Here is a 12,888-nt window from a genome sequence, read left to right as displayed (position 1 = left end):
CTTTTGTGCACATCATCAGCCGTTCAGAAGCAAACTCAAAACTCAGTCAGTAATAGAGCATTGCACTTCCACTGATGCCAGTTCAAACTCATGCCTCATATTTTAAAGGTATAATTCTTGTCTCCAGCCCCTATAAAACCATCCAGCTTGCAGTGTTTTTGCCTGTAACATCATTGAGTTTATGAAGGTAAACTGTTATGTTTTTGATGACTTTAGCCATGGACTACGCAAAGGCCCTTTCACACAAAGTACTTTATAAAGAAAACTGTAATGATAACTATTAGGGTAGTGGTACACAGAAGTCACAGTGCGGTATGTACCTTGGATTTGGGGTCACGGTTCGATAGGAGTTTGGTACAACTGGAAAAAACAAACAAATTCCCTATGCTCGGTTTATTATTATTTATTTATTTGTTTCAACTAGCGGCATTTAGTCCCCCCTGAGGCAGTTGGTGCAGTACAGCCTCCTTTAGTGTACTAAGCAATAAAACAATGCACTCTTGCAAAAGAGTATTTGGTATTTGGTCACAATCAGCTACAAAACTGAAAAGCATCTCTTTTGTTATAAAAGTACAAAATAAATAAAATAATGAAAAATAAAACTTTTTGCACTTCTGTAGTCTTTTTCTACCTAACTTAACAACTTAAAACATACTAATAAGAGTAAGACATAATTCAAAACTGTAAACTATTTTTATCTGTGTACACTCACAATAAAAACAAAACATTGTGCTTTTGTAAAATAAAGAAAACAAACAGGATGCCGCTTTCTGCCATCCTGGGTTCGTGAAGTTTATGGAGCGCATCACAAAAACGAATCGAACCTCAGCGTATAGGCTATAGCAGACTCTTGTTGCCATATGAACCCATGTTTTGGGTTTTTGCATAGATCGTTTCTTCTTCTTCTGCTCTTTTTCCTGTTGTGGTGTTTAGCAAATGTAATGTGCGGGTAATGTACCGCCCCCTTCTGGATTGGATTGTGGATCGCCTGTGACTGACTGTATTCGTTGTCTGACTGTATGCACCGAACTGTGACACGGTTTGGAACGAATACATGTACCGTTACATGCCTAATAACTAAATTAGCGTCCACACCAAGCGGCAACCTTCTGTTCTCTCTCTTGAAGCCAACACGGAAGTGACAGGCTGCAAAAGAGAGTCAATCCCATGTTAATATGCCCAACTTTACAGCAGAAAAAAATATGTTTACAGCCTGGTACAAAAAGGGGTTTTGGTCTCTATAGCTAATTTTGCCATTCATGACAAATGTGAGGGGGGTGAATTTTTTTATAACTTATCCGTTTAAATTATATTAAGCCTTAAAGTTCTGCATAATTAAGGGCGTGGCCACTTGAGTGACAGGTGGATTGCCGCTGCTGTCACTACTAGCCGTTTGTCTGTGGTCTGTTAGCCGTCACGTCACCTCTGCAATCCCGCCTCTTTGCCCATTTTCGTTTATCCGGGAGTAACGCGCGGTGACGCACTGCTAATATGGCGTTGGCTGGCTCTGCCCACTTTAGGCTTCAAAAATGCTCTTCAGAAACCTATGGGTGACGTCACAGACACTACGTCCGTTTTTTTTTTACAGTCTATGGTCCACACCAGCATATGATAACGCTCTATTTAAGCTGTTATAAGTCCAAACTACAGTTATGTCGTCTGCCGCTTTAAATTCTCAAGCTCTTTAAAGCCAGATGGATTCTGAATGAAAAAGCTGGAAAAAATAATTCTGAAAGTGATTTCAACAATATCATTCACCTGTGTCGTTATCGTTAATACATGTCGTACAAGTTACAGAGGGGTCGGCGTTAATGAGGCCAGCGTATTGGTTTTGCATTTGATTAAGTATTTTCCCGCTCTTGGGTCTGGATTTTGATGATAAGCATATGTTATCTTGGGTGAGCGATCTCTCACTCGGGACAGGATGTTTTCTTCAACAAACCTCAGACTGAAAGTACACAACACACATATGTCCGCTCTTACCAATGTTCGGACGTAGACAAGCAGCATGCCTCGAGTGCTTTGCTTTTTGAAAATAAACTTCCTCGAAATGAAACAAGGACTGACAGCCAGATCAAACAAAATACCCAGTGAGAAGGAAGCATTATCTTATTTGTCATTTTTAGTGAGTTTTTTCCTGATTGGTGCTGTCAGTGCCTTCACCACATACTCCTGTGGCTTTTATAGTACATTATTATACTATGTGATTATGAAACTAGGGTTGTGCTCTCACTGAAATTTAGTAAATCCATGTTATGGATTCTGATTTATTAATCAAAATGATTTAGGAAAAGACCTTGACCATGGTCACATTTTCTCCAAAAAGACAACCAAGAAAAAAAATAGCAGCCTGTTTTAGGGCCTTTTTTATGCATTGTGACTTTATTTGCATCACAATTAAGCCCATCAAATTCTCATTTTCCTATCAAGTCATAGGTGTTACTGCAATATTTGCATACTGAATAGTGATTGGCCTTTTCTGTCTTGCATCTCTACCATATAGCCACATTTACAGTGCAAAGACAGTGTATTGAAACTGGTTTTGTTTTTACTGAAGATGTGACGTCTGAGATGAGGGAATTTACAAGTGCACCTTCAGAGTTCTTATATTCATACTCCCGGTGTGCATCACTTTTTATTACACTTGGCTTAAGGTTTCTGCAGGGAGAGTTGACTTGCACTATTTATTGATGCCAGACTTTTTAAAGACAGGAGTTAGGATTTCATTACAGAGGTCTATAAGTCTACGCGTCAGCACTGTTTGCTTTAACGCGCACATATATGAATGGCGTCCTTATCATCAGCTTGGAGATTGAATGTTGATCCGTAACCTTTATGAGAGGCAGCACAGTGAGTCATGCAATTATTCTTGGGTCCCTTGCGAGCATCTGTGTTTGAGTAATTTATGTTATGGGCCTATTATGAAGCCAACAAAGAGGAACCATAGATACTGTGTATTTTAAGTGCCACCTACTTAAAACCCGGAAAAGAGCTGTTTACATGGCACATAAAAGCCATGGCAATCTGTCAAGTTCTCATTCATTGAGAGGTGTTTACTTTGCATAAAGTGGGATAAACTTTATGCTAAAGTTTTTCATATATATATCTTATTGATTGTGTGTGTGTGTGTGTGTGTGTGTGTGTGTGTGTGTGTGTGTGTGTGTGTGTGTGTGTGTGTGTGTGTGTGTGTGTGTGTGTGTGTGTGTGTGTGTGTGTGTGTGTGTGTGTGTGTGTACATTGACACAAGGTCTAGCGTTGACCTCATTGAGTTGTTTTTCATGAGTAGCAAGTAGTGACATATCAAAGCTGTCCCAATTTGTTCACCGTCATGCCCAACCTACATTGCCTTGCATGTGTTTTGGTTGTTTGTTTATAGCCTGTTTCTTAAACTTAATTTATTACAATAACCTTACGCTTTCTCAGCTAATAAACTTAGAATACAGCATAATTTACAACACCCCAAAGAATAACACTTTCTTTTGTTACAGTGAAACAGATTTTTATAATTATAAAATATTTCTCTCTCTTTCTCTGTGTTTTCTTTCAATATCTCTCATTCTTGTTTTTGTAAGCTCATACTCTTATATAAACTTGGGGTTAGGACTTTTTAAATCCCCAACCCAATGCCAATATTTATGTTGTAACTTGTTCTATAGCATTCAAGCTATGTTACTATTCAACAGTTTTTTAAGAAGTCTGTTATTCTCACCAAAGCTGCATTTATTTGATCAAAAATACAGTAACACAGTAATATTGTGAAATATTATTACAATTTAAAATAACTGGTTTCTATTTTAATATTTTCATCATTACTCCAGTCTTCAGTGTCACATGATCCTTCAGAAATCATTCAGATGCTGATTTGCTGCTCAAGAAACATGTCTTATTATCAATGTTGAAACCAGTTGAGCTGCTTAATATTTTAATGGAATTATTTTTTCCGGTAACACTTTATTTTGATGGTCCCTTTAACACATTCTGTTGAGTTACATGTCTACTAACTCTCATTAGAGTATTAGCATAATATTAGTAGACTTTCTGCTTAATCTGCTAAATCTTTATTTTGATGATCCCCAACAGACACTCTGCTGACTAAGTGCATATCACCCTTATTCAACTAACCCTCTACTCCTAATATTCTACTAATACTCTAATGAGAGTTAGTTGACATGTAGATGCAACGTTACTTATAGATATACTGTAAAAAAAACTTAACTCATTATTTTGTGTTATCTTTTTGCATGGGTTTTTTTTAGTTTAACTAACTTATTTCGATAAGTTGAGGACAAGAAAACTTAAAATGTCTTGTTGTCTGGACAATCTAGTTATCTCTACTCAAAAAAATAAGTTGAAATAACTAAATTGCTAAAATATGTTTACAGTGCAGAATGTGTAAAGGGGACCATCAAAATAAAGTGGAACCCATTTTTCTTATTTGAAATATAAATCTTTTGTAACAATTTTAAAGTCTTTACTGTCAATTTTGAACAATTTAATGCATCCTCGCTTAATGAAAGTATTAGTTTCTTTAAAAAATATGTATAAATAAATAAATTTACCGACCACAAACATGTGATTGGTAGTGTTTGTCCACCCAACTGAACGAAGACCTCCGGTCTGTTCTGATTTAAGGGTAATTCACACACAACAACGCTTGTAATAATAGGTAGACGGGAAATAGAACAGACAAAAACACGGCCTTGAGATTAAGAGCAATCCATGACTGTTTTTAACTGAACATGATCTCAAAAATGTGGAAACCATGGCAAAAGACTATTTGTGTAATGGTCAAAGACGTCCATCTGTGTGTATTTACATAGAAAACCTGCGCACACTGATGTGAGAATGTGTCCTTTGGGAACGGCCCCTGTGAATTTTAGACTTACTGTACTTTGACAGACTGTTCAAATTCTCACTCAGATATTCATGTTTTCCAAATCAAAATGTCAGAAAGTTAACACAGACAAGCATCAATGTCTGTATGGCCAATATAATCCTCAAACCTTCTATTTGCAGTTTTAATTCTCCCTCCTATAGTATTTTTTTTGTTGTTTGAAAGTATGCAATGAATCAATCCGGATGGAAATAACCTGCGTATCCTGTTCTCTCCTCCCGTTTCTTCCTCTCTGTCCTTCATGTGTCCTGCTGCCCTCTGCTGCCCCCTGTCCTCCTCTCCTCCAGCGGCTGCTCCTCTGCCTCCAAACTGCTCCTCTGGTTCTGCAACACTAGGCCTGTTCCTGTCTAGTGCTGTGTGGGGAGTTTTCAAGTGAGTCCTTTTCACACTCACACACACTCTTTTCCTTCCCATCACTTCAAGGTTTCTTTCAGCATCTGACTTCGCCTCATATTCTTTCAGCATGGCATCTGTCATCTCCATTTAAAAGGCTTAATGGTTTGTAATGCGTGCGTGTATTTGTGTGTGTCCTTTATGTATCTGTAAATGCAGATTTATTCTGCGCTAGATACTTCTTCATGCTTTAATGAGCCAATAATGACGCTTTCATTATTCAGCTTTTTTGTTTACCGCTGCGAACGGCGGTTCATTCATTCAGTATTCCTGCACAGGTGGATCATAGTCTCTAATCGTGCAATCCAATTATCATGTTCTTTATGATACTTTCAAAAGGTTGAAATAATGTGTTCTTTTAAAAGTCTCTAAAGGTAAACATCACTTCTGATAGTATTCACTCTGAGGGTTAGGGGTTTGAACAAACTCCTTATAACACCTTGAATGATACCTCGGATTGTGCTAAGCATGTTTATAGTGCAGTAAATATGCTATAGGTACATTGCTTTCAGTGTAAGTCTCCTTCATGCAATTTACACGTGAGCGGGATGAAGAAGCAACATCACAACTGGCTGAATTACTGTAAAATTCAGATGATATGCAGTGTTAAATGATAAATGTTCTTCCTTAAAATACAGGGGGCATAATGTTACATTCCCATAGAGGCAGGCAGATTTTTATTTTTAAAGGCCAGTTATTTCATGGATCCAGGATACTATGCATCCTGATAAAGTTCCCTTGGCCTTTGGAATTAAAATAGCCCCACATCATCACATACCCTTCACCATACCTAGAGATTGGCATGGTTTTATTTCAGTTAGCCTAATATCTGGTTTGATTTGCATTGAGAGATGATCTTATGGAAAGTTCCCCATGCCAATCTCTAGGTATGGTGAAGGGTATGTGATGATGTGGGGCTATTTTAATTCCAAAGGCCAAGGGAACTTTATCAGGATGCATAGTATCCTGGATCCATGAAATAACTGGCCTTTAAAAATAAAAATCTGCCTGCCTCTATGGGAATTTAACATAGGGGTGTCCTGACTTACGCCGCCTTCACACTGGCAGTTGAAATCAGCTCCAATACGGCTCCGAAACGACCGGAAGTCATTCATTTCCTATGGAGATTCGCAGGCCGCATGCGAATGGGTCCGAAACGGGTCCGACCGAGTGCGGTGCGAAGAAAATCGTGTCCGTTGGTCATCCGGATGCGTTCAAAAAATTGAACTCTTGCGAAAAGCTACGGACGGTTCCTATCCGACAATTCCAGCGGAAGTTAGCGTTGCTATGATACTGATAAACAAACCTGAATTCTTAACTTTTAATTAATAATGATTTTATAACGATAAGTTGTCATGTCATTTTTTTTTATTTTCATGATTTTATAACGTTATTAGGGCAGTTAATACAATTAAATTGTAGGCAGACATGATCGAACTATTGACATTATACCACTATATCACATTTTTTAGCCGACCTGACATGTCAACGTCCTGAGCAACTTTCCTCACGCAGCAGCCTTCCTATTAATATCTCTATAACCCTCATCAGAGAGATCATACAGAACTGACAGAATCAACCTTTCTAATCTCTCCGCCATTTTTGTTCTACCCGCTTCCGACGCTTTTCACGGTGTAGTACGACGTCCGTTGGGGGCGTATTGCGTATTACGGAGCTGATTTCAACTGCCAGTGTGAAGGCGGCGTTATGCCCCCTGTATTTTAAGGAAGAACATTTATTTATTTACGATACATTATTCATTCACAAAGAAAATTGGTGTCCTTAAAGGTTGGATTTTTCCTCATTTTTTTAATTGAGGCATTAAGATCACTTTCCAAAAGATGATTTTTTATTCCTCTTTTTAGTCAACTTTAGCATGGGTGTGTTCACTTATGCTAAGCACTGTATTTTAAAAAGTTATCAAACATTTTTTTTCATCAGTTTCCAGCTAAAAGTACTATCATGATGTACAGCCTTGTCTGGCTTTGCTCATATCGCCCACCTCTATATAAAAGCATTAAAAAACAGATCTAAGTATCATGATTGAGGTGCTATATGCTCATAGCTTGTTTCCATGAGACAGGCTCCCGCTTTCCTTCTAATGAGCACACGCTCGTGGTTGAACCATGTGAGGACCGCACGCCTCTAAAACACGGCCTGGCTAAATTATCTTTTGCCAATAATTGCAGTTTCACTCATGTTTACTTGCAGTGTTGATGTCTCATCACCTCAGAAACTTGAGGCTTTCTTCTCAGTTCACAAGTTTCTAAAGATCAATAGGTGCGATAAATTGAGAAGACGGTATTTAAACAGGAAGTGAGGGGCAGCTAGTTCTGTGTTAGCATAAGAGACCATTATTATTCAGCATTGTGAGTGAATGATTATCTCCCTGTACCGGTGGAACAGACTTTGTTCAACGTGACATGCACAAACGTACCTCAGAGGAGCATCGTGCAGGGCCGTGAGTGAACCCACATCAGACATCAATATTCTTCTAATTGTCTGGGCTGATGTATCCAGAGCTATGAAACGTTCACAGCCTTGAGCTTCTGGTAATTTGACTGTTATTATAGCAAATCAATGGCCTAGCGGCCCAGGTTATTGAAAACAAAGGATCATAACCAGAGCCGAGAGACCATTGCTTCTAATAGGACGTTTGGCAGGGCAGATGGCTTATTACGGACGTTGTGGACACAAGGTACTGTGCCATTCGAGGACAGATGTGTCAGCGGACATGAGGTTAGCGGGATGGGACTGACAATAAAAATTTTAGTCAGATTTCATTCTCTCGCTTTGGTCCTAATGTTATAAAGTCCTGTTAGGTTCATAAAGATCAGACCTTTGGCTCTTTTCCTGCTTTTTGATGACATGCTGCTTTCACCCTAGTAAAAATATACCAAAATGTATTTAAAATAAATGTATTTCATACTAAGATTATTAAAAATCCATTAACATAGGCCTACTTACTGACATATCACTTGAGACTTACAGATATAAATATCAAAATGGTGGAACGGGATTTTCGTGCCCTGGATGTGCATCCCACAAATGTCCATCAACTGCACGATGCTATCCTATCAATATGGGCCAACATTTCTAAAGAATGCTTTCAGCACCTTGTTGAATCAATGCCACGTAGAATTAAGGCAGTTCTGAAGGTGAAAGGGGGTCAAACACAGTATTAGTATGGTGTTCCTAATAATCCTTTAGGTGAGTAGACAGCTTTGACTATGAGATGTGTCAGTGTATTTGATCTCTTGACTGTAGTATTGGCTTGACTGGAGCAGTGGCTTTTATTAAGTGCTTTTAACAAGAGCTCTACGTTTCTTTAAGGTAAAAAAAAACTGAGAGCACATGGATTTTACCCAGTGTTCAAAACACAGTATAAGTACTGCAATTACAACACTGCAGCTTCTTTTGAGACACCTTTGAGATATATAGCCATTTCTTATTTTCCATTTTTCAAAAATAATAACTAATATTTTGTTTAAAGAAAATTCTCATGTTTACTGCTAATAAGTTTGATGTATAGTTAGGTTTAGAATTAAAGGGGTTGGAGGTTATAGAGGTTTTGGGTAAGTGTTGAGTTACAGGTTCGGGGTAAAGTTAACAGTGTAACTGTAAATGTTAATTAAATGCATGTAGCCTATTTTAAATGTAATTACAATGCACCAACATCAAATGGTTAAGTACATAGTAGCTAAGGCCATTTCTTTTTTCATTTAAATCAGCATAAATGACAGGTTCTTATTTGTGCTTAATTTTGCTTTGCTATGTTACATGAGATACACTCATATGTTCAAGCCTGGTTTAACTAATCTTGAAACATGTCACGCTTGTTTGAACAGGGAAAATGTCTTCACCGTCGCTCCACAATGACTTTCAAAAGTGTGTGGTATTTGATAGTTTCTTTTAAAATAATTGGATTTGCCTGATAGAACATATATATATTTGCACAGTGGTAAGAGAGCTCAAATTATTTGATTATTTAATGTTTCATTTATTTGAATGCAAGCTCAGTGAAAGTGGCTTCTGGCAGGAATATTATTCTACTTGAGAAAATTATGTCTCTCGGCTCGTTGCATTTGCGTCTGTAAACAGCTGGATTAAAGTGTGGATTTTGGGAGCCTTTGAGTGGGTGTACATGGATAGAGTACTCATAACTCTGTATGGCATTGCAATTTTTCATTTCCACCCTCTCGGCTTGGACTAGTCCAGCTCAAAGGAGCTGATTGTTACACCATTGCTCTTAAAAGCCAAATGTAGAGCATTTGGTGTACCATATTTGATTTGTGTTTTTTAATTTCATGGCTGTTAGTGGATTTATTGTGTACCCAAGACGCAGCAAAGACCCACAGGAAGAGGGTCAGGAAGAACTTGTGTGGTGCAGATAGCAGCGCCATTTACAGAGCTATAAGCATCATGGTCATCATAGCTCTTTGAATGGTACTGCCATATGCACTGAACTATCAGCATCTCGCTCCCTCAGTGAGCAGCTCCACCTGTTTATCTCTTTTTTCGTGCAAGTCGTTTATTTCATTTAAGTACTTAATCTGTTTGTACCTTTGTTTCTTAATTAGTTTGTTTCCTTTTTTATTCATATTTGTGTTTTTTCTCTATCCAATTGTTACATTTCTCAGAGGCCCTTGTGCAAATGTAAACTCACTCACCTCAGAACAGCCTAACAGCCATCCGAACACATAAGCAATACCCTGGCTGAGTTTTGCGAGCGCCACTCACATTTTCTGCAGAAAATGCAAAAGTTTAGTCGGTGCTCTCAAATTAGTTACTTCTCTCTAAGTGAGCTTTAAAAAAGGCTGAACATTTACTGTAGCATGCTGAGGCACTATTACAGTGTCCACCTGTGAAAGAGAAACTCCTGCAAATGCATGTGCAATAAAGTCAGCCGCAAAAATAACCCTGTCCACGCCTTTTCAGCGCTAATTTTTCACTCCGTGTCTTTAGTAAATCCTGACAGTAGTTTTTCACGCCAGAAGAGAGTTTGCTCTAGCGCAAGCTGTTAGCAAATCTGACCCTTGAACAACTCGACGCAATCACCACTATATCCAAAGGTAACATCACCGCTTTTAAAAGTCATATCAGTCAAAGAGGCACCTCCTGTGTTTTGTTCACTAATGCTAAGAAATCAGTATTCGAGGAGTGGAACAATGTGGTGAGCATTAGGATTGTTCACAGTAAACTGCTCAGAGTGTTCTCAAATCTCTGCAGTTAAAAGGAAACTTCAGGAAAATGCCCAGCGCTGTGAATCCCCGCTGAGTGCATTAACTCAAGCAGAAGGGGGCGAACCTTGATAAACCGAGAGTTTTTGTGGTTGAGTGCTGTTTCTATATCAGGTCATAAAGTAAAAACAAAGAGGTAGCTCTATTATTGGCTCTTATAAGTAACAGCAATCATTGCAGGAGAATAATGGGGCACTTCGAGTCCAGCCATGCCCAGCATTCCTTGTTTTCATCCAGCAGTCCTTTTCACAGCTGAGGGAATTTCAGCCAAACTTTTAGTATTGGTGATTGTTTGTTTTCCAAAAGGTGCATTATTCTCCTCTTTTGCTCTCTTGCTCTCGTTAACCACTATTTTACTTCTAATTGCATTTCTTGTGATCACTCCATCTGCCATTTAACTTCACGTTAAATGTTGCTTTTTTAATTTTTTTCGAGTTTCTTTCTGAGTTTTATGTATTACAGTTTTTCTCAGTCGCTTTGGTGCATTTCTCACATCACTATTTACATTTGCACAACAGTTAATGCAGTTCTCAAAACAATTAGTACAAACTGCAAAACCTAGTTGATAACCTGCAAAAGCGTGTCACTTGCTCAAAATGGATAGCTCATTTCTCAAAAGTATTCATGTCAATGAAAGTGTCAGTGTCATCAAGATGAAAAGTCCTGACACCATTGTTTCTGAACAAGATAGTCAAATGGCTTTGTCATGTTTTCGTTATGACAGTTTACTCTGTAAATGTTTTCCGATGCAAAAAAAGTCAGATCTTGGTGACACTACCTGAAAATGCTCAAGACAACACTATATACTATTTGCACAGCCTCTTGAAAACTACAGTAAAGTTGCACATTACTGTATAGTGAGGTGACTGAGTACAAGACACTGAATATGTGTTTCACATTTTTACTGCATATGCTCTTTGCAATTCTAATTTGTTCACAGCATTGTGCAAAAGAAAAAATACACCCTTATTTACAACAAACATAAACTCCCTTTGTGCACAACTGTAAACAATATTGCAGTAGGCCTACATATTGGAACTGAACATACAGCATACATAGTACTGTAAATCATTCATGCACATCCCTTCTCATCAGTGAAAGCTGAGGTTCACCTGAGAGAAATTGTTCAATTTAGGATAAAAAAAGATTTTTTTTTTTTTTCAAAAAAGATTTTTTAAAAAGAATAAAAAATTGTAAAATTTGCTTGACAGATTTTGACAACTAGTTCAACATTTTTGTATGTGATGACTCGAGCAATGAAATGAGGACTATTAGTTTTATATGGAATGACTATTCACCATTCACAAGTATAGTTAATTTTGACTGGCATGACATACGCAAATGATAATGTTATAAAACAGCAGAGAGTTGTATGAAAGCAATTGATGCATGTCCAAAAGTATTTGCAATTTGTTGGAAGGAATGAGAAACTGCTATGATGTGCACAAATGACTAAATGTTGTGGAGGTTGAACTAACTGTTGTGCAAATGTAAATAGTGATGTGAGAAATGCACCAAAGCGACTGAGAAAAACTGTAACTAACTCCATTTCAGATGCAGTCATTGCCACCAATGTCTCCCGCAAACATCACTATAAGACTCTATGTAACCACCATAGACATTGAGGGGGACAATAATTAGAAATGGCCTCACTGCAGAACACAAAATCCAGGGGGAGGAGTTAGATCCAGATCCAACTCCTCCCACCTTACATATACCTAAACCTACCCATCTCCGCCCCTGATCCCTAACCCCACCCCTAATCCTACCCATCTCCACCCCCTGATCCCTAACCCCACCCCTAATCCTACCCATCTCCGCCCCTGATCCCTAACCCCACCCCTAATCCTACCCATCTCCACCCCCTGATCCCTAACCCCACCCCTAATCCTACCCATCTCCGCCCCTGATCCCTAACCCCACCCCTAATCCTACCCATCTCCACCCCCTGATCCCTAACCCCACCCCTAATCCTACCCATCTCCACCCCCTGATCTCTAACCCCACCGCTAATCCTACCCATCTCCACCCCCTGATCCCTAACCCCACCCCTAATCCTACCCATCTCCACCCCCTGATCTCTAACCCCACCGCTAATCCTACCCATCTCCACCCCTTAGATCTGGATCCAACTCCGCCCCCTGGATCTCATGTACTGCAACGAGGTGCTACTGAAATTGTCCCACCCAATATTTGAAAGTCTTGCACTGCTCTGCTGTACTCCATTATACAGCACTCTGAATGTTGTTAGGATGACAAATGATTGACATGGCCAATCAAATCAAAGTAGGCGGGGTTTACCTTTCACAGAAGCAGAGGGTGAATTCCAGCGCAAAGCGTCAGTTTTACGTTGAAATAGAG

At 38.8% G+C, this 12,888-nt stretch overlaps 1 protein-coding gene across 2 annotated transcripts in view; it reads left to right on the top strand.

Moving 5' to 3' along the window:
• The window catches only part of htr4 (5-hydroxytryptamine receptor 4), a 140,554-nt gene that overhangs the window by 102,751 nt on the left and 24,915 nt on the right, over nucleotides 1-12,888 (top strand). Inside the window, exon 7 of one of the 2 annotated variants that reach the window (XM_056250347.1) lies at nucleotides 5,182-5,266. The exons of the other annotated variant lie outside the window; for it this stretch is intronic. Coding sequence (XP_056106322.1) covers nucleotides 5,182-5,245 — 64 coding nt within the window. The 3' untranslated portion in view covers nucleotides 5,246-5,266. The remainder of the gene's footprint in view (nucleotides 1-5,181; nucleotides 5,267-12,888) is intronic. 2 annotated transcript variants of the gene reach the window in all.

This window comes from Rhinichthys klamathensis, unplaced genomic scaffold, assembly GCF_029890125.1.
Source record: "Rhinichthys klamathensis goyatoka isolate OS25496 unplaced genomic scaffold, OSU_Roscu_1.1 h1tg000068l_1, whole genome shotgun sequence".
In the NCBI taxonomy this organism is placed as follows: Eukaryota; Metazoa; Chordata; class Actinopteri; order Cypriniformes; family Leuciscidae; genus Rhinichthys; species Rhinichthys klamathensis.
This window is presented reverse-complemented; position numbering and strand designations above follow the sequence as displayed.